At 35.4% G+C, this 22,556-nt stretch overlaps 1 protein-coding gene across 4 annotated transcripts in view; it reads right to left on the bottom strand.

Moving 5' to 3' along the window:
• Positions 1–10,759: 10,759 nt before the first annotated feature.
• Positions 10,760–22,556, bottom strand: part of ERCC8 (ERCC excision repair 8, CSA ubiquitin ligase complex subunit) — a 57,491-nt gene continuing 45,694 nt past the window's right edge. For all 4 annotated transcript variants that reach the window (XM_079144040.1, XM_079144041.1, XM_079144042.1 and 1 more), the window contains one exon: positions 10,760–20,837. In XM_079144040.1, coding sequence (XP_079000166.1) covers positions 20,769–20,837 — 69 coding nt within the window. In that variant the 3' untranslated portion in view covers positions 10,760–20,768. The remainder of the gene's footprint in view (positions 20,838–22,556) is intronic.

Here is a 22,556-nt window from a genome sequence, read left to right as displayed (position 1 = left end):
CTGTCCATCTACAACTACTAAAAAAGAAAAAAAAATTTTAAAAAGGTCAGTTGGCCAAGCACAGTGGTATAAGCCTGAATTCCAGCAACTCCGGAGGCAGCAGGATGGCAAGTTCAAAGCCAGGCTCAGCAACTAAACAAGGCCTTAAGCAACTTATCGAGACTGTCTCAAAGAATTTTTTTAAAAAAAGGGCTGGGGATGTGGCTCAGTGGTTAAGTGCCCCTGGGTTTATCCCTAATACCAAAACAACACCAAGAGGTCAGGTTGAAGGGCACTTTCTTGTCTTGGTCCTGCCCTGGGTAGACTTCATTACTTAGAATATATCCTAAGAAACCACTCTCCCTGAATCACCGTGGCCCACTTGGCACGAGGTGATTCTGATATGGTAAGCCTCACCTTGTTACAGGCCAGGCTCTGGCTCTACTGCCTGTGCTAAGCTCAGCACGGGGCCCTATCCCAGACCTATCCCAGACCCCCACAGATGAGGCCACCCTCAGTCCTCTGGTTTTTATTTGCCTGGTCCCCCCAGAACCCCCATGTGGGGGCCAAGAAAGGAGTGATTCCAGAGGGTACACAAGGACAGACCAGAGAGGCAGGGCAGCAGGGTTGCCAAGGCTGGGCCACCAGCTCTTGAGAGTGGGAGATGAGCAAAGGAGAGTCCAGAGGGATTCAGCCAGGTATCAGGGCCACCAGAAGAATGGAGTGGCTTCCCCGAGGTACTCCCTGTGGCCTTGGTCTTCCTGCCTCCTGACCCCACTGCTTCCCTTCACAGCCCCTGCCTCCTTGGGCAGGAAGCTAAAACAGGCAAGAAGCAGGGGTTATCTTTCCTCAGAGACCCCTGGCTGGGTGGGCAGCGTTCTCTGGAAGGGCAGCCTGGACTGGGGGATTCAAGGAAAGGTGGCAGGTGTCCATGGCCCCTGGCAGGTGGGGCTGGCACTGCCCATGCCGCTTCTCAGCTGGGGCTCAGTGCTGGGCTGCCCTCGGGACTGTCGCTCACCAGGCACTCGTTGGATTTGAAGCTCGCCAGGGACTTGCAGCTGGGGATGGAGGCCAGGGAGCTGCAGAGGCCCAGCATGGAGGGCGTGGGGTTCTTTCCTGGGAAGAAAGGGCGGGCGAGGTGGGACCAGCCATTGTACATGTGTGTGAGTTGGGAGAGGGATGCAGGGTGGGCAGTGAAGGGACGGCCCTCAAATCACCCCCTGAGACTTTCTTGATCTCTTCTGGAGCATTTGTCATTTTCAATTAAACCATTAAGCACCTGTTTCTGTCAAAAAAAAAAAAAAAAAAAAAAGTAAATGGGGCTGGGGTTGTGGCTCAGTGGTAGAGCCCTTGCCTTGCATGTGTGAGGAACTGGGTTCAATTCTCAGCACCACATAGAAATAAATAAATAAATAAAGTATAAATCCATGGAAAACTAAAAACTATTTTTTAAAAAAGAGTAAATTAAAGGAGAGAAACTGGAGAAGTTTAGGCAGTTCTCCTAAGGATTTTTTATTTTTTGCGGTGCTGGGGATCGAATCCTGGATTAAATCCCACTATGTGTGTGTGTGGGGGGGTGGGGATGTTTATATATAGTTTTAAAACAGGTAATATATTCACATGCCTTTATATAAAGAACTCTACCGACTGAGCTATCTCCCCAGCCCAAGGATTTTTTTTTTTTGTGTGGTAAAAAGAAGCAAAGGCACAAGTTAATTGTAAGAAGGGGAAATAGGGCCTAGAGAATTTTAAAGACTTGATTTTTATACTCGTTCATTCGTATTTTGGAAAATTTGGTAGAGAAAGAAAATCCGATGGTGTTCAAAAGAGGACAACTGGAGGAGGTGAGAGGGGCTGGATTTAGTGCACAGTTAAGATAATTTGGCCTAAGATCTAGACAAGCACATTCACTCACGGGTAACAGGAGGGAACATAAGAGTTACAGGCACTTATTGGGAGAAGAGGGAGTTTGTATTAATAGGTGTCTTTATTGAGGTCTAAAACAATGATGTTCACTGCACAACTACTAATGCTTACCGAGTTTGGCTTATTTAAGAAATATGACAGCTAAAACTGCAAACTCCCCTAACCTCTTTCATTCCCTCAAAGGCATCTATAATTGTATATCATCTCCATGCATGTTTTCATACTTTTATGACACATAAAGTCTATCTCAATATATACTGTAATTTTGCATATGGTTACATCTTACATAATTAGTAACATACTGTATTCTGAAACTTTGTTCTTCAACCTGAGTCCGGGTCAAGCAGATAACCCTCCTGAAGTTGGAGCTAGTGGCACAAAGAAGTTGTGTTTGCGTGTGGCAGGGATGGCTCCCCAGACGGGTTCAGTGGCCTTAAGCTTGCTCTGGTTTGTCAACATAGAGTCCCTTTTTTCCTGTTTTCCCAAGGCTGTTATCCAACCTTTCTGGAGATTCTGTAATCAACTTAATATTCTTTTCAATAGCTTTTCTGTTTTAAAATTTCCTACTGCTTATGACTAAGGGACCAGACTTAGGTTGGATACTATAACAAAATACCATAGACTAGATGGCTTAAACAATAGACATTCATTTTCTTATAATTCTGAGGGCTGGAAGCAAGGTCAGGGTGCCTCCGTGGGCAAATTCTGGTTAGGACCCTTTTCTTGGCTTGCAGATAGCTGTTTTCTCATTGTGTCTTCCCATGACCTTTCATTCCTCTTCTTAAGACTCTGTATGGCAGAGGGTGAGGCTTACTCTCCTGACCTCATCTAAACCTAATTATCTCCAAAAGGCCCACCTCCAGATACTATCACATTGATGTGTAGGGCTTCACAAATGAATTTGGGGCGGACTGACATTTAGTTCATAGCACTGACTGCCTTGCTTTCTTAATAGTACCAATTTACACTTCAATTACAATATATAATAGTTCATATTTCCATAAATCCTTGACAGCATTTGATGTTTTTAGACTATAGACAGATAGTCTGATATATAAATCTTGAATGCATCTGAACTGTTTTAAAATTATTGCTCTTAGCTGGCATGGTGACACGGGTCTGTAATCCCAGCAGCTCTGGAGGCTGAGGCAGGAGGATTGCAAGTTTGAGGCCAACCCAGTCTCAAAATTAAAAAAATAATAAAAATTTTAAAACAGTGCTGGAGATGTAGCTCAGTGGTAAAGCACCCTGGATTAAATCCCACTATGTGTGTGGGTGGGGGGGGGTGGGTATGTTTATATATAGTTTTAAAACAGGTAATATATTCACATGCCTTTATATAAAGATGTATATAGTGAAAAATCTCCCTCCTACCTTTTGTCCTATCATGCCTTTCTGATATCCTTCCAGAGAGTTTTCTGTAATGCATATATAAAACAACATATTCTGCTAGTTTCTCTCTCTTTTAATTTTTAAACAAGTAGATATGTTTGGCTTGTGGCACATGCCTGAAATCCCAGAAACCCCGGGAGACTAAAGCAGGAGAATCACAAATTTGAGGCCAGCCTGAACCACTTAGTGAGACCCTGTCACAAAAAAATAAAAAGTTCTGGGATGTAGCTCAGTGCTACAGTGCCCCTGGGTTCACTCTCCTGTACCAAATAAAATAAATAAATAAATAAATAAATAAATAGGTAAATAAGCCGCCAAATAGTAGAATACTTTACATATTGCCATATTCCTTGCTTTTTTTCCTCTAAATATATCTTGGAGGTACTTTCATATAAACTATATTTATTCATCTTTTACATCTAAATTGTATGAATCTGCCATAATTTATTTAATCAGTTCCATATTGGTAAATATTTAGATTATAGTTTTTTGGTTTTTGGGGGGGGTGGTTTGGAACTGGGGATTGAATGCAGGTACACTCCACCATTGAGTCACATCCCCAGCCCTATTTTGTATTTTATTTAGATACAGGGTCTCACTGGGTTGTTTAGTGCCTCACTGTTGCTGAGATTGGCTTTGAACTCAAGATCTTCCTGCCTCAGCCTCCACAGCCTCTGGGATTATAAGCGTGTGACACCCCGCCTGGCTAGATTGTAGTCTTTAGATGTTAAAAACAATAGCTAAAACAGGCATAGAAGGGCTAGGTACTTTTGTAAATACTGCTTACGTAGATTAACTCACTTAATTCTCCCCAACTCAAAGAGGTAGGTGATATTTTGGCCTCCATTTTACTAAAGATGGAATTGAGGCACAGAAAATTTTATAATTTACTCAGGGACACAAAGCTAGTAACTGTTAGAAATGGGATTTAAAACTGGGCTATTAGACTCTAGTATTCAAACTCCTAACCAGACACAGTGCTACAGTGAATAACTTTGCACACTGATAGTTCACAGGATATTTGTGATTTTGATAGCTATTGCAAAAAAATGCCTTCCATATAGGGTTGCATTAATTTACACTTCTGCCAACAATATTCAAAAGTGTCATTTCCCCCTATAGCCTTATCAACACAGTGTGTTATCAAGTGTTTGGATGTTTGTCAGCTTAATAACTACTGTTTCAATAGTTTCCATTTGCTGCTTAAAGGAAATGAGACTGAATATCTGTTCTGTATGCTTTTTTCCATATTTTATTGGTGCATTATAATTATACATAATGGTGAGATTAGTTGCTGTCTTGTATGTTAAAAAGCCATTTGTATTTTCATTTCAGTAAAGTATTTCTATCTTCTATTTTTCTATTAGATTGTAGCTTTTTTTAAAAATGGCAAACATTTTATATATATATATATATATATATATATATACACACATATATTTTTTAGATATTGATAAAAGTTTATTTTATTCATTTATGGTGCTAGGAATCGAACCCAGTGCTTCACACATGCTAGGGAAGTGCTCTACCACTGAGCCACAACCCCAGCCCTGTAGCTTTATTTTCTATCAAATTTTTGGAGCCTCAACAGAGGTAGTGGGAAGTTAGCCCTTTGCTGTGATGAGTTTCAGGTGTCCCTTCTCCCCTATTTATTAAGTTCCCTCATACAAGTGCTTCTGTGTCTAAGTTCTTGATTCCGTTCCACTCTGTTTTTCTTGTCCTGAGTTTCCATTCTCTTTTACTATTCGATGTACACTTTGTTAATTTATTTAATTTTTAAAAATTAGTACTAGGGATTGAACCCAGTGGCTCTTTATCACTGAGGTACATACTCAGACCTTTTTATTTTTTGAGACAGGATCTCACTAAGTTGCTGAGACTGAACTTGTGATCCTCCTGCCTCAGCCTCCCAAGTTGGTGGGATTACAGGTGTGCATCAACACGCCCAGCTTCTACCTACTTTATTTTTTCCTATTTTTTTTTTTTTTTCCTTTTCCTTTTTGATGTTGCTGTCCTGGGGATAGAACCCTGGGTCTTGCACATGCTAGGCAAGTGCTTTACACTGAGCTACAGCATCAGACCTTCTACATACAATTTAAAACCAGTTTTCTCTTTTTTTTCTACATAAAAATAAGGAAGAATTTGGATTTGAATTGCCTTAAAGTTATCTAGGAGCTGGAGATGGAGGTGAATGCCTGTAATCCCAGTGACTCAGGAGATTAAGGTAGGAGGATAAAAAGTTTGAGGCCAGCTTCAGCAAATTAGCAAGGCCTAAGCAACTTAGCAAGACCCTGTCTCAAAATAAAAAAATAAAAAGGGCTAGGGATGAAGCTTGGTGATAAACTGCTTCTGAGTTCCATCCTCAGTACCAAAATAAATAAAATAAATAAATAATAATAATAATAAAGTTATCTAGGGATAATTTGCCACTTTTTAATAATGAACACATCAGTTCTCTATGTAAATGGTCTCTTCTTTAATAAAGTTTAAATTTTATCTGTATCTTTCTCATATTTTATTAGACTTATTTTTAGGAACCTTATAATTATTTCTGCTATTGTCAATTGTATATGTATTTTTAAGATTACATTTTCTAATTATAAATATTAAAATGTTTCTAATTTTTGTGTAGTATATCCTTTGCCTTTATCTTTACTGAACTCTTCTTTTAGCAGTCTTCTGTTTAGTTTCTTTGATTTCTCTTGAGATGATGAGAACCCTGTGAACAATTGCCATTTCTTTTTAATAGTTTTCATTCTTTGAGGGAAGACTGATTCCTTATCAGCATCTTCTTACTGTACAAGTGTCTCTTATGGATTTAATTTTGCCACTGATTCTCAAACTTTAGTCAGAATCACTGGGATGTTAAAATACAGGCTCCTGGAAATATGTTTCTAGAGATGATGACTTAGTAGGTCTGGAGTGAGCCAAGGAATTTGTATCTTAACACAAATAATATAATTCTTTTAAAAATTTTGTTCTTTTTAGATACACATGACAGTAGAGTATATTTTGGCATATTATACATACATGGAGTATAACTTATTCTAATTAGGACCCTATTCCTGTGGTTAATCATCCACTATAATTCTGATATAGTTGTTGAGGGAGCTGCACTTTGAAAGACATCTTACATGTGACCTATATCTTCTGATATTTATCATTGCTTACCCAACTGAATTATAAACTCTTCTGGACACAGCCTTTTTTTTTTTTTTGAGGCGGGGTACTGTGGATTTAACCCAGGGATACTTTAAGTTGTTTAGGGCTTTGATAAATTGCTGAGGTTGGCCTTGAACTTGTAATCTTCCTGCCTCAGCCCTCAGCCTCTGTAACTACTGGAATTATGTGTGAACCACTGAGCCTAGCTGGACAGAGATTTTGTCTAACATCTTTTTGCATCCTGGGTACATAAAATAGTACCCTACACATAGTAGATGCTAATTAAGCGTGTAGATTGTGTAAAGGAACTTAGAAAAATGATGGTAAGTACTTGTATGAGCTTATTTAAGTACTCAAAAATGTCTTCCTACTTGTATTTTTTTTTTTTTAATTTTTTGGTTGTTGGTGGACACAGTACATTTATTTTATATTTTGTGGTACTAAGGATGGAATCCAGTGCATCACTCGTGCTAGGTGAGCACTCTACCATTGAGCCACAACCCCAACCCCCCATGTGTATTTTACATACATAATCATAGCTTTGATATTATCAGAGGAAGATTGTGATTGCAATTTGATAGGTAAATGAGGTGACAACCAACCATCCCCACATTTTGTTTCTTTACCCCAACGTGCCTGTAGAATGCCAGCCATAATGGCTTCATCTTTTTTTCTTTGAAAACACAAACTATTTCAGACAAATCATTTTGTTAATCTTTGTATTCATCTATCCAAAATGTGTGCAAAATTTGTTTCTCTAAAACAGGGCAGAAATGAGATATGAGATAAGAACATCCCTTAAATTATTATAATAATCAATATCATAATTGTCTTCCTATAAACTGCAATCATTTGAAAATGCTAATAAAAATGACTTTCAGTTGTGAAAGATTGACAATGATCATGAGATTAACTTTGATCTGACTTCAAATGTCATAAAAATTATATATGTATAATTATAATTACTTTATTATATGTAAGTTCATTCAATAAGTTTTATCTTGCTATAACATAGACCTGAGAAGTACAAATATAATTTTAATTAAAATCCTAGTGCTCAGGCTGGGGTTGTGATTCAGTGGTAGAGCGCTTGCCTAGCATGTGTGAGGCACTGGGTTCAATTCCTAGCACCACATATGAATAAATAAATAAATAAATGTCCATTGACAACTAAACAATATTTTTAAAAATTCCTAATGCTCTACATTTCATGATAAAATGTTTTTCAAAGTTATAGAGCATAATTTGTATCTTACTGACTGGCTAAATCATGTACCATCAAGAAAAATCATATTTTAATGATTTAACTAAAACAAATAATTTAAAAATGATAAAGAAGACATTAAATATTTATTTTTTTTATTTTTTTTATTTTTTGGTACTGGGGATTGGACCCATGGGCACTTAACCACTGAACCATATCCACCCTTTTATTATTTTATTTAGAGACAGGGTCTCGCTGAGTTGCTGAGGCTGGCTTTGAACTGGAGATCCTTCTGCCTCAGTCTCCCAAGCCGCTGGGATTATGGGCATGTGTCACTGAGCCCAACCAAATGGTTATACTTTAAAATATTATTTAGCTCTCATGATATTTTGGAATTTATGACTATATTTACATGTTTTTTTGCACTGTACATTGCTCCAAATCTTTTTCCCACTTATGTTATACTGTTTTATATGTACTCTAAAATTCTGTTTAATGATAACTAATTGATTCATGTCCAGCGTACCTCACAGATTTACATAAAAATTCAGCAAACAGACACTATCTTCTTGGGGTTTGCTTTGCATTAGGTCAGTTTTTCCAAAACTTGACTGATTTTAAGAAATCATTGAGAATAAAAGTTAAAAAATACAGTCCAGTAATGGTCTGGCCCTGTTTTGGATGGCTATGAAATAACCAATGGAAAGAATATTGATCAGTTTCATCAGATTTTTTAATATTATATATCTTCTTTTCCCCTAGATATACCTGCTATTAAAGAGATAACTTGAAGCTTGGCATCAGACCATGTTTAAATAAGGCAAATGACCTGGCACTGCAAGAAATCCAGCTGTCTCAGGACATCATTTCTGTTTTCTGTCCATAAACGGTGCCTGACCACATTGCAGGTTGGAGTTCTCTAAACCTGTTCTGATTCAGAGGTCTACCTGATGAATGAATTGTTCTTTGCTCAATTAAACACTGTTAAATTCAATTTGTCTAAAGTTTTTCTTTTAGTATTGTCTATGTTCTCTAAGAATATTAAAGTAAAATGGAAATTTCATACTAAAAAAGAAAAGAGATAACTTGTGCAATTTATTATAAACTTCGGAAGGGTACTCCCTTGAATAACCACATTTTGGAGAAAAGATTATCAATTTGGGGTAAAAGAAACTTGAGGATACTTTTATTAATAGGCTATCACATAAAACTTTGTAAAAGCATTAGATTTATCCATTGGATTCTATATCTTATATGATACTTCTAATGTTTTTTATAGCTTGTGGGTATTTCTAAAAAAGTACACGTCTTAGTCCGTTTGAGTTGCTATAACAAAATATCATAAATTGGGTAGGTTAGAAACAACAGAAATTTATTTCTTAAAGTTCTGGAGGCAAAGAAGTCCAGGACCAAGTTTCCAGCAAATTAGGTGTCTGGTGAGTCTCTCTTCCTGGTCTACAGACAGCACCTTCTCACTGAGTCCTTGCCTGGTGGAAGGGCAAGGCAGCTAGCTCTCTGGTGCTCATGATCTAATCACCTCTTAGATGCTCCACCTCCAACGGTTATCACATTGCTGATTAGCTTTCAACATACAGATTTTAAAGGACACATTTAGCACTGCTACTGTAATAAAATTGTGATAAGTAAGCAGAGAGAGGCACTAGGAGTTATAAGACAGTATCTGTGAACCACAGTTGTGAACATCAAATTAGTCAAATTGCCTTTATTTGTAGAAAGAATGGAGGCTTTGCGACGGCAGAGTGGCACACACCTGTAATCCCAGTGATTCAGGAGGCTAAGGCAGGAGGATTTCAAGTTAGAGGTCTGCCTCAGCAACTTAGTAAGGCCCCAAGCAACTTAGTGCAAACCTGTCTCAAAAAAAAAAAAAAAAAGAAAAAAAATAGGTCTGGGAATGTAACTCCATGGTAAAGCAATCCTGATGTCATTTCTCATTAAAAAAAAAAAAAAAAAAAAAAAAAAAAAGCATCCTTTGATTGAAGTGCACAAATTATGTATCCTTATAGGTATAATGTATATTCAGTTAATCAATTTTTTTTTTTTGCAGTGCTGGGGATTGAACCCAGGGCCTTGTGCTTACAAGGTAAGCACTCTACCAACTGAGCTATATCCCCAGCCCCCAGTTAATCAATGTTTATAGATCATTTGGCACAAGTGACAGTGGAGGCCTGCTCTGAAAATCATCCTTAGTGGAGATGGGTGTATATATGCTAGTGACTGCATTCCTAAACAAAAAAAGGAAATTACAAATTGCTTTGTGTTGGCCACTTTTCTGTTTCTTTGGCACAGATCATCAGGAGTTGACTCTGAACATGGATGTAATTTAAAAGGTATTATCCTTCATCTGTTGTTCTTGATTTTGCATATCCATTTTAATACATTTAAAATGAGTTTCTCATTTCTAAATGATAAAGCAATTGTGCAGATAAAACACTGTAGGAAATGAGGGTAGAGGAGTTGTGATTTATAATCTCAAAAAGCAAAATTTATTAGTCATTCAGTTACAGCTCACTTGTTTCATCTTCTTTCTTCTAGGCTGATGAGGAACAATAAAATCTGTTCAGAAGGCTTCAGGAGAATTTCTGCAGGTAAGTGAAAACAACGGTGGGCATACAAGTAGGCAGCTCTTTATAACTTCTAATCCATAAGGGAATTAGCTCTTGGTATATTGAACAAAGGGGACACAGAATGTTGTAGTGACAGGCATGTAGAAATGAAAGGTATGCCCATTTACAGCTTGAGTTTATGATAACTAACTATTCGTGACATTTATTTCCATTTTCTCCTGGGCACACAGCTGGGCTCTCCTTCCCATGACAGTTTACGTGCCACGTGACTGAGTTCCAGCCAGCAGAATTTGAACAAATTGTTGCTTGGCACTTGCAGGCCTCATTCATTTACCAGGTGAACACCAACTGAGGTCCTTTAAGCTCTTTCCCCTGCACCAACCTGAAAAAAAACCTGTTTGTTGAATGTGGTGGAGCCACAAGATGGAAGGTATCCCGAGTTCTCAAATTAGCATTTGGAGAAGGATCATATGTGAATTATGGACAGATTTATATTACATTAAGCCTCTGATTTTTATTTTATTTTATTTTTTTTAGTTTATCTGTTACAATAGTGGGCATGCCTTGACTGGTAAGGTTGTGCTCTCAGTAAAAAATTTAGTCTCACTCGGCAGAAAGCAAGAAATGAATAGGTCTTCCTTCCATCTGTCTTTGATATTTGCTAGGTAAGACCTGGCAACTTCTTTGGATTTCTTCTTTAATGGATTAGTTTTCTTAATCTCACCTTCTTTATAACAATAGTGTTTTAATCAGCTCCCTGAGTATGCTGTTGCCCTCATTCCTAGAGTATGTGTCAACACAGTGACCAGAATCTCATGTCATTCTGTTCAAAACCCTACAACATACCCCATTTCAGAGAATAAACCAAAGTCTTTTCAAAGGCCTCTAGGACCTTTCACAATCTGTCACCTGTCCCTATTACTTCTTATCCTTATCTCCGAATAGTCTCCTTTTCTGCTTACTCTGATATAGCTACAAATTTCCCTATTTCCTGAACATGGCATAGTTGTTCCCAAGTATTTGTTGTGCGTGTGTGTAGTAATTGAACTCCTGGTCTTGGCTAAGTGCATACCATCTGGAATAAAGACTCAGCTTCCTTTTTTGTTAGGTGTGACCAGAAATTCTGGCCAATGGGACAGAAGAAGGTGCATATCTTCTTTTTCCCTTTTCTCTCAGTCTAGAATGTGGATAAAATAGCTAGAGCAATCATCTTGTATTACAAGGGGGAGACTGCTAATAGAGGGTGCAAAAACCATATAATAGAAAGAGCATCATCATCCTGATCTTTAAAATGTGATTCTTACTGAATTATAAAACAGTCATATGCTCCTGATCTTGGAACCAGCCGAGAAGACTGCCTTTCCGTACTTTATCAAAATAAATTGGCCTAGTTTTTCTTTAAACTATGCTGTTTTGGGTTTTCAGATAAACCAAATCCTAATTCACAAAAGCCACTGCTCTTGGGCAGGTATTCTTGGGTTTATCACAATCATGCTACCTAATGTCTTCCTAATGTTGGGAGTTGGCATTTATCATTGCATCATACTGTTTTTCTCTTCATTAAAAATGAGAAAATGAAAAACTGCATAACCAAGTGTTCCAAGAGAAGAATATGTCATAGAAGTAAAAACATTCCTTATGTGACTACTACTATACCCCAACTATTAGTGCACACTGTACTAAATATACATGACTTAAGAAACTATTATGAAATAAACTATTTCAAGAATAATGACCAGAATAGTAAACACATGTAATGAGAAACTTAATGAATTGAAAATAAGGACTAGAATGCCAGGGTTTTTTTCCCATGTAAGCACAGTGATAGTAAAATACATTAAGTGAACATTTTTTCTTGGCATGAAAACCTTTTGCTAATGATGGGTTTAAAAAAAGGTGGAATGTAGCAGAATTGTGTCCTGATCATAAATGTGTGCAAATAGAAATTTTACCACATGCAATATTTCCTAGCATGTTCAAGTTGGGTAAATGGACTCATATTACAAAGTTGCATGAAAAGGTTAAATTATTTGTAGCTTTTTTTCAGCCAATGAGAGTACAGATATAAAGGATATAAATACTACCCAATTAACTAGAGTCATTTGTGGTATCTGAAAAGATTTAAGTGTTTGAATAATTTTTGAACCTTGTGCCAGTAATGGACACATCAGGAAATGATTTTTGTGTGATAAGTGCCTATAAACAGGACTGTAGAAGGCACTCCAGTAAGTCAATGCTAACACTACAGTTGTTTTACAAAATGTAAATTCATACTGGCAGTTTGCACAAGTCATATGACTGTTTTATAATTCAATAAGAGTCACATTTTATTGAAAAAGAGCATGTCATGAATGTGGTAATTCAGACTAGGAATTAGATGTGCTACGATGGTTTGAACCACAAGAGTCCATGAATTCTTTACTTGAATTGTATGTACAACCAATGTGGTATGAGACAGATTTTGGGTGGAGGGATGGTTGTAAGAAACTGGTTTATGTTACCTAAAAGAAGTGTCAACTGAACTCATTAGTGAAGACTTAGTCAAATGACTGGACCTTTGGTTGAACTGATATACTCTTATTTCTTTGCAAGTGTATTTACAAATAGCTACACAAATGAATCAATCATTTTATTCATCAAATTTCTAGCTAAATTGTACATTTGGGAAACTCAACCAGGAAAAATACTTTCACAGGTAGAAGTCATTTACCATAAAGTAAGGAGGATTCCCCTTATGGAGCTAAGAACTGAATTCTGTGTTAGCTTTCTGTAAGTGTAACAAAATACCTGAGCAAATCAACTTAATGAAGGAAAAGATTTATTTGGGCTCATGGTTTCAGAGGTTTTATTTCATAGTTGCTTGAAACTGTTGTTTTGAGCCTGTGGCAGCACAGTACATCATGTTAAGAACATGTGATGAAGGACGTTGCTCACCTCATGGTAGCTGGGAAGCAAAGAGAGGAAGGGGCTGGGATCCCAATAGTCCCTTCAAGGCATGTCCCTCATGCCCTAAATTCCTTTTACTGGGCCTGACTTCTTAAAAGTTCTACCAAGTCCCAAGAGCACCAAGATAAAGACCAACACTTTAAAAACATGTCCTTTGGGGGATATTCTAAATCCAAACCATGGCAAATTCTTAGGTTATTTGATTTCAAAATTCTTGAAGATAAACAAACTTAGCTCAATTTTCCTTTTTTTTTTTTTTTTTAATGAAAGTTAGTATACTGAAGTATACTTTTGAAAACAAACCTTGATCAGAATTTTATAAATCAGTTGGGCTGATATTTCAAATGTACAAAAAAAAAAAAAGATGCTAAGCAAGGAATCTATGTTTTGGAAGAAACATCTATGAAAAACTTTTGCATTATTTATCTGAATAAAATTAATATTGCTTCCAGATGGTGTAGAAGAAAGATGTCACATTTCCTCTGGTTGAAGATTAAAAAAATAATGAATTATAGAGGAAAAAAATAAAATCAAAATATTTACACATTGCATATTTGAATTTTGTATCAGGAAATTTATCTCCAATATCATATATTTATTACATTACATGCTTAAAACAGTACAATAAAAAGAATATGATTATAATTCTTGAATCTGATTCTTGGTACTCCTACTCTTTCACATTTACCATGTCTTCCTGCCTTTTGTGAACGTTTGACATTGTGAGCCCTCGTCTTACTTTTCCCACATTCTTTTTAGGTAGAAAATCAATGACCCAAAATGTGTAAACATTTCAGAAATATTTTTTATTTTTTCTATACTTTGATAAACAAGATGAACACCCGGCTCTTTGGAGTCAAATGCAATAGAGAAATATGTAGTCCAATCAGAAGTGGAGAAGAACTCATAGGGAATTCTGAACTCAGAACTTCATAAAATTCCATTACTTTTTTGTTTAGCTATTGAGATTCATGAGGCAAGCCCCCCATTTTAAGCCCCCCAGTATAACTTGTTGATAGGATATAATTAATAAGCGAAGAATCTACTTTGAAAGATTCAGTGAGGTTCTATGTTGGGTGTAAATGCTAATAGCAACTCTGAGAAAAGGACCCTCTGCCCTTTTGGGAGAGGACTACAGGGTTAAGGTAACACCCAGATTATCAACTGATATTTAACAACACTTTAAATTACAAAAATAATAATTATTTGTGAGTAGAATTATTGTGATGCAGTTAAAGTCTTGGTAATGGTGTTGTTTTCTAATTAATTCAATGAATTTTGGAATCAACTGTTTAGGAATGTTCTCAGTGCTTAAGATATAGTAATTTAAAAAATAGACAAAATCTCTGCCCTTTTCACACATTCTAGGAGAGAGAGACAAAGTAAATAAGCAGATCATGTTCTTGAAGTAAAATGTGAGTGAATTTTAACAGAAGATCATAACCCCCAAATTTTGAGATTTTAAATAGGAGTTCTACTAGCTGCTGCATGATTCTTATGCATCAGGACTTTATTTCACTTATTTTTAAACCTTGTAAACTTCTTTCTACAGAATTAAGAAATTAACTCAGGATGTTAACTTGCAAAAATCAAACAGCTAATCAGTGATAACTCCAATAATAATTTGGATGGAAACTTTAAAAATTTAGTTTTGGCAAAACTACATTTTCATTCCACTATAAGGCAATTCATGAAACTTATTATAATGACACCCACCCTTACCTTCAATAACATGTGTCTTAAATAAAAACCTCTATTTATACATTTCACACAGTGAACACCATTTTAAAATGCTTTTAAAATCTTACAGTATGTGATTTAAGAGTAGGAATGAACTTTAATTATTTTCTATTACAGTTTTTGTCCCCTTCATGTTTTGTATTCTAACTAATGAAAAAAGGGTAAAAAGATATCTAAATATTACCTAAGTATTATCTAAATGTTTAAGATTATATCTTAGGTCTTCTGATTTCCAGTCCCTTATTTATCATTTACTTTTTATAAAACCAATATAATTGAAAAATAATCTCCCCATTCTTTAATGTCCATAGTTATCACTGAGTTATTTTTAATAAAATTTTTTTCCATAGTACTGACTGAAACAGGCAAAATTTTGCATATGTAATATATGAAAACATTACAATTGTATAATAAAACAGGTAACTCAATTCTCAAAGACACATTAGGAACATTATTTCCTTATTTTAACACAAGTTTGAATAGTGTATTTATTTAGAAGGTATACATATTCTACACAACAGTGGAGGGAGCCAACATGCAGGGTGAAGAGAAGTTGGAGAGGTGTCTGTGTGGCACGCTCAATGCTCCTGCTGGTGTTTGTCCAAAAAGATGTTAATAGATCCTGATTTAGTGCTGTTGCGAAGCTTGTTGCAAAAGATGAAATGAGCAAAAGAGAAATGGCTTGTGCAAATCACTGGAGCCAAACATTTGCTGCCTTCAAGAGTAGACCACCAGTGCCAAGGAAACTGTCACTGTCCAGGTCTAGGGCTAAGAAGTTCTGTAAAACTTATGCAATAACCATCTATAATTTGACACGACATTGAAAACAGGAGAAGCTTGAGGAACTTGGATCTTCACACGTTGACTTCATTGTGGTTTTATGACAGAATAACAAATCAGTTTAGGATTACAAAACCCATTTCTTCCCAAACCTTAAGAAATCATAAACCAGGTGAGTTGTATCTACCCATAAGTACAAAACTGATAGATTAAAAACCATTATCTCCATGAGGAGTGGCTAGTCCTAAAGGGCATTCATTTGCAGGCTCTTACACAAGGAGCACTAAGAGAGGTCACATAATGCATTTTTGTCTTATTCCCGCTCACCTCCTTGTTTTGAATTTTCTATTGTTTAATTTAAAAAGAGGGGGAAAAAAAAAACCACCAGAAAATAACTAAGATGATAGCAAAAGAACTATGCCTCCTGTATTTTAGGATGTTGTTGTCAGAACTAGTAAGATACATAAGTTTGTAATACAATACATGACCTGTAATGCTTCTAGACACTAAGGTTTGCTACAGTGATTCTAGGCAGCACAGAAGGACTTCACTTGTTCTTTGCAAAGAAGAAAAGTCATATGCACAACTGAACTTTTGTTAGATACTCTGCAGAATGGAAGAAAAAAAAAAGGAAGAACCAACTCTCTAGCATGAGCACTAGATTTCACCTCCAGGTATCTAGAACCTTTATTACAATACAAAGCAAGTGTCTGTTCTTTTTGTAATTGGCTCTCTCTGCTATACTTTTTGAAAGACAAAATCTCAATAAAACATAATACCTTTATTCATTCATTTTTTTTTAACGTGTGCCCCAAACATGTTAGGCAAGCGCTCTGCCACTGAGCCACAACCCCAGCCCAAGTTTACTGTTTTAATGATACTCAAGAGTTTTTATTTCAGGTTTAATAAATAGTATATAAATATGAAAAAAGAAAAAGAAATTTACCAAAGCATTTGTAAACTCATGTAATGTAAAGAAGTCTATTTAGCTTTTCTAGTCTTCTATAGTTGTATCATTTAGATAGAAATATCTGAGTACTAATATATTATGGAACAGTAATTAAATATTTGAGTAATAACTATACAACCCATATTTTAATAAAGAATTGGAGACTTTTCTTTCCATTTTGAGCTAGTAATTTATCTTTGAAAGATAGTTTGGATTAGTTTGTTGATGTAAACTTTTTCTATGATTATCTCATTCAAATTTTAAATAAGAGAGCTAAAGAGGTTTTTGTTTTCTGGTGTCTCATCAATAGTGGGCTCTATATACTTTTTTGTCCCTTAATGAAAAGTCATCATTTTGAAGTTATTTGTATCTTATAATTGGTTTAATTTAAGGGTTCATTTTCAAAGCTTTCTCTAAATTTTTTAAAAAATCTAGTTTAATGAAATTTTTTAGTATAACCTATACAAAAAGGAAGCTTCACTTAAAGTAAATAATTTTTTCTCCATTTTAAGGTGTTTTCTTAATCAATTATAAAGTAAAGGCTTGGTAGCAAGTGTTAGGTCAAAACTATCTATGATGCTACCTTTAAGTTTGCTGTTTAACAAGGTTAGGGCTACATCAATAAAACATGTACATTTAATTTTTGAAAACTAGGTGTTTCATAGGTATAGCATGAATGACTTTAGTTAAAACTAGGGTCAAGTTGAGGTGAAATAAAAAACTGGATAAGTATTCTTTGATATACAGCAGGATAAAACTATTTTACATGACTAAAAGTCACATACTGTTAGTAAGACTGTGTAGAAGGAAAATATGTAAAAATATTCAAGGCACTGCAGACAAGTTTTAAGCAACCACTGCCTTCATGATAGGTTCCTTGATATCTACTGTGAATAAGCCTTGACAAGTAGCAACTGAATAAATACTTTTTAAAAGTTTCAAGTAGGAGCTTCTCTAGACCTCCCATATTTCCCTAGAAGTGTTAAAAGAAAAAGAAAAGAAAATATAAAAATATAAAAGTGTTTAGGGTGGAGAAGGGAACAAAACAATAATTGAAGTCTCTCCTCATGACTGTAGTCAGGACCAAATTAATGACCTTTAAAATCAAGCATAAACATCAGGTAAAGAACAGAAATAACAAAACAAGTACTTAGTGAGCACCTATTACCTATAAGGTACTGTAATCACAATAATAATACTATGAAAGACAAGCAGGAAGGAAAAGATCAGACTATAGAAGATCAACATAGACGTTACATGCAATTATTATGGAGAAGGAAGAAAAGGAAGAGGAAGAAGAGGTAGGAAAAAAAATGGAGAGGAGGATGATAACAATGACAACTACAAGGAAAAGCAATACTTAAACAATTATTAGAAGAAAATATCCCTAAGTCAAGAAACAGTTTGAGCCTTTAGACTGCAAAAGCGCAGTAGTCCCAGAAATGATAGGGGTGGGGGGAGAGAAAGGAAGAGAGAAGGAAAAAGGATCAGATATGCTGATAAAACTGAAAGACTATAAAGATAAGGAGAAAAAACTCTCACAGTTTACAAGCTTCCACTATAAAGAATGAGTTCCTTACAAAGGAAAAAACAAATAACACTGGCTTGGGAAGTCTCATCTGCAACGTAAGAAGCTGGAAAAAAAGAGTACACAATATCTATAAACTAAGGAAGAAGAACTATAACCCAAGAACCCTACACATAGAAAAACTACTATTTCCTCTATCAGAGGAAAAGATAATATTCAGTAAGTAAACTGTACTACCCAAATAGACCACCTGTGCTACTTACCTTTTCTATACTGTGACAAATACTTGAGAAAGGGAACTTAAAGGAAGAAAGATTTATTTTAGCTCACAGTGTCAGAGATCTCTGTCTATGGTCAGCTGGGTGTATTGCTTTGGGACGGAGAGGCAGAACACCATGGAGGAAGGGTGTGGCAGATGAAAGCTGTCAGCTCATCGCAGCCAGGAAGCACAAAGAGGTGGGGGTAAAGGAACCAGGGATAAGATATTGTCTCCAAGGGCATGACCCCATAACCTACTTCTTTCAATGAGGCCCCACCACCTAAAGTTCCCACCTCCTTCCATCAAATATGAATCAGTGGATTAATCACAGATGAGGTCAGAGCCCTCACAATCTAATCACTTCTCAAGAGCCCCACCTCTGAACACTGCTGCATTGGGATCAAGCCTTCAACACATGGGTCATTCTGGAATAATTTATATTCACACCATAACACTACCTAAGGAAAATATTGTGCAGTTCATAATCTATACTGTTCTTATGGCCCTAAACAGAAGTGATGGGAAAAAATTTGTGGTATAATCACATGATGGAACATTACGCAGTTAGTAAAAAGAATGGCTTCTTTATACAAAGATGGCATGGAGGAATCTATAAAAGCTGTATCTAAAAAAAAAAAAAAAAAAAAGGAAGACAGAAATATGTCTGTCTCATTTTTGTAAAATTAAAAATACAAATCAGGCAGGCACAGTGGCACATGCCTGTAATCCCAGGGGCTCAGGAAGTTGAGATAGAAGGATTGTAAGTTCAAAGCCAGCCTCAGCACTAAGCAACTCAGTGATACCCTGTCTCTAAATAAAATACAAAATAGGGCTGGGGATGTGGCTCAGTGGTTGAGTGCGCCTGAGTTCAATCTATAGTACCAAAACAAACCCACATGTCTTCTTAGGTCTATATAATATTGCAATATGAAAGAACACCAGTTTTACCAGTTTAATAAGTTGGATTGTGGCAAGAGGTATAAGAGATGAAGAATGAGGTACTGAAGTTAGAAGAAAGGGGTTTCTATGATAATATCAGCATACTGAATATCCCATTATGTAAAATTATGTGTCATAAAGAGATGCATGGAGAATGGCTAAAATGTTAGTGATGGTTATCCTAGAGTATTGATTCCAGGTGACCACTACTTTCTTTTTAAAGTTTTTATCTTGTCTGATTTACAATGAGTACATATATTTAGATAACTAGAAAGAAGCAACATAATTCCTTAGAGTTTAGAAGTCTTATTTCTTAACATTTAAAAAAATCCTATTTTAATAACTTTCTTAAAGGTAAAAAACATTCTCACGAAGAGGGAAAAAAAGTGAGAGTATAATGGTCTGGGTTTCAGAAAACTCTTGTATGGACAATATTTGACAAGGAAGGTCTGATATGAGGCCTAATAGTTATACACTTTAAAAACTCAAAATATTGAAAAATTAGTTCATGAAAACCTCTTTTTTTAAGTCTCTTGTTGGTAAAAGAATCAGGAAAAAAAAGGGAATATAAGATTAGATTCATAGAGGCCGGGGATGCTTGTTGATAAAGTGCTTACCCAACATGTGTGAGCCCCTGGGTTCAAACCCCAGCACAGTTAAAAAAAAAAAAAAAAAGAAAAAAAAGAAAGAAAGAAAGAAAGAAAAGAAAAAATGTTAGCTTCATAATAATCATTTGTGGGTTGACACAAGAAAAGGGGAGAATAAAATAGAAATTTTATGACAACATTTCATGTTTAAGCCAGATTCCCTGCTAGGACATTTTCTGCTTGGATGAATGAAACAGGACTTGATCACAGCTTAGCGAGTTCATAGAAAGGAGTTTAAGCATGAGTACAAGATGTTTCTGACTTAAAGCAAACGTGGGATGTCACCCACTTAAAAGCCTCCTGTGATGTGCTATTTGGATGGCAGAAGATAATAAGTCCAAAGCTGTTTAACATAAATCTAGATGATCCACAGTTAAATGAAATCATAGCAAAATATGAATATATAAGAAAGAATACACAAGTCTGACAATCTGTTCGTAATTTCAACTGAGACACGACTTCTGCTATTGTATTGTAGTAACAGTTGTTGCCCCTGGCCAAAGCAACTGGGATTGAACAGTCAAATTTTGATTAAACAAACTGTATGGAAGACTGTTTCAGGACTTCACACAAATATTAACCTCATTTTTAAAAAATGATGAAAAAATGTCATCCAAATTCAAAGCTAATTTAATTGTCAGTAACTGAGTGGACAGTTAAAAATATCTCACACAAACAGTGCTGTTTGAAAAGTTTCATCAGTAGAGACAAAAAGGTACTAAAGGTTGATACTCATCCTTCCTCATCACTGCTACTCCAGGCATCTTCAAAAGCTGGATTTAACTGTGATTTGGTTGTAGACTAAACAAAGAAAAAGAAAGAAAAAGATTCTATTTTTCTATTTCATAATTTTAGGCTCAGATGAAGAGCAATTTGATTATTTTGAAAGAAACTATATAACTGTTAATTTAAAAACAAAAGTAATATATGAAACCAAACACAACAAGAAAATGTAATTTTATTTAAAAGATATATTGGGTGTTATATCCAAATAACCTGTGTCTCCCTCAAATTAATCATCTCCAAATACATACATATGTATAATGATGCTATTGTTAAAGGTATTTCTGTAACTCTAAATGATTATCTGGAGAAGGTGGAACACTGACATCCATGAGATTAAGACTGGATTCCAGGTCTACAGTTTAACTTGACAATCCTGTATATTAATACTGCCAACTTTTCACTGTTTGGATGGACTTGACTTTTATAAATAAACGAATACCCCAATATGAGGAGTAAGTTGTTCATCAAGCTGAATAATATCATTTTGGTCCAAGGGTTTCTAAGTAGTAAGTTTGTTTATTTTTATATGGTTAGTAAAGTAGTTTAGAAGTACATGGAAAATACAACAGAAATGGTAACATGTCTGTAATTCACACATAGACTTCCCTGGAAGATTTCTCTAAAGAGTAACAAGCATTTGGATAGTCTTTGTTTAAAATAACAAGAAAACATCACAATATTCTCACAAGTTTAGTGCTATACCTAATAAAGGTAATCAGCATCTCGAAAAATTTTAATTATCTGTGAATTACCAAATCAATTCCCTTGTTTGGGAAACTCAAGTGGCTACCTTCTTATTCTCTAGCAAATAACTAAAAGACTTTTAAGATTTTTTTTTAAAGTTTCTGAGCATCATGAGTCAGATCTGCTGCTTATTCTGCAGCTTTTACATTTGCTAGTTTGTTTGGATCCACATTCCAATAACATATCATCACCAAAAGTACTGTTAAATTATCTTAGATGTATTACCTTTAATAACTTATGTTGATGAACATTATGACTTAGAATCTTATAATTCAAAGAATGAAAACAGTAGAAAAAAAGCCAGTAAATTTCCAGGGGCTGGAAAGCAATATATTAACTTAGGCATTCTTTATAGTTGTTAAATAGATCAGAGTGCATAACTAAACTAATGCTATATCCCCAGCATCTGACTCTCATTACTTTAATGTACAACCCAAATTCTATTACCTTTCCCTAAATGTCCAGATACAAAACTATGATCAAATCCTAGATAACCACTCACTTACATCTAGCAGCAGTCCACTTGCTTCCAAGAATACTGAAGTCTGTTCATTTATTCTTTTATCTAAATGTTTACTGAATTTCCGACCTTTTGGGATTGACAATTTAACTACAAAGTTAGATAATTTAATGGGAGTTTATTCAAAGAAGTATTGTACTCAGGGGGTCAGGTGATTCTTCCCTACTGTCTTTAGAAACCTTTAACTCTGCCATAAATGTCTACCGAAAATATTCCTGGGTGAATAACTAAAATAAAGGTCATGCCTCCTAATTTTACTATAGAAGCACAATGTATAAACTATTAAACATTTTAATTTCATTTGAAGACTCAACAAAGAATCAACATTATTTCTCTTTATATATTATTTTTGCTATGGCAAGCAAAGGAACACTAATAAATGAAAAGTGTGCTATTATCTGCGTATAAATTTTACTATTTTTAGTAATGGTAAGACAAAGATAATATGAATACATTTTATAACTAGAAAT

This window comes from Sciurus vulgaris, assembly GCF_902686455.1.
Source record: "Sciurus vulgaris genome assembly, chromosome: 6".
Taxonomy (NCBI): Eukaryota; Metazoa; Chordata; class Mammalia; order Rodentia; family Sciuridae; genus Sciurus; species Sciurus vulgaris.
This window is presented reverse-complemented; position numbering and strand designations above follow the sequence as displayed.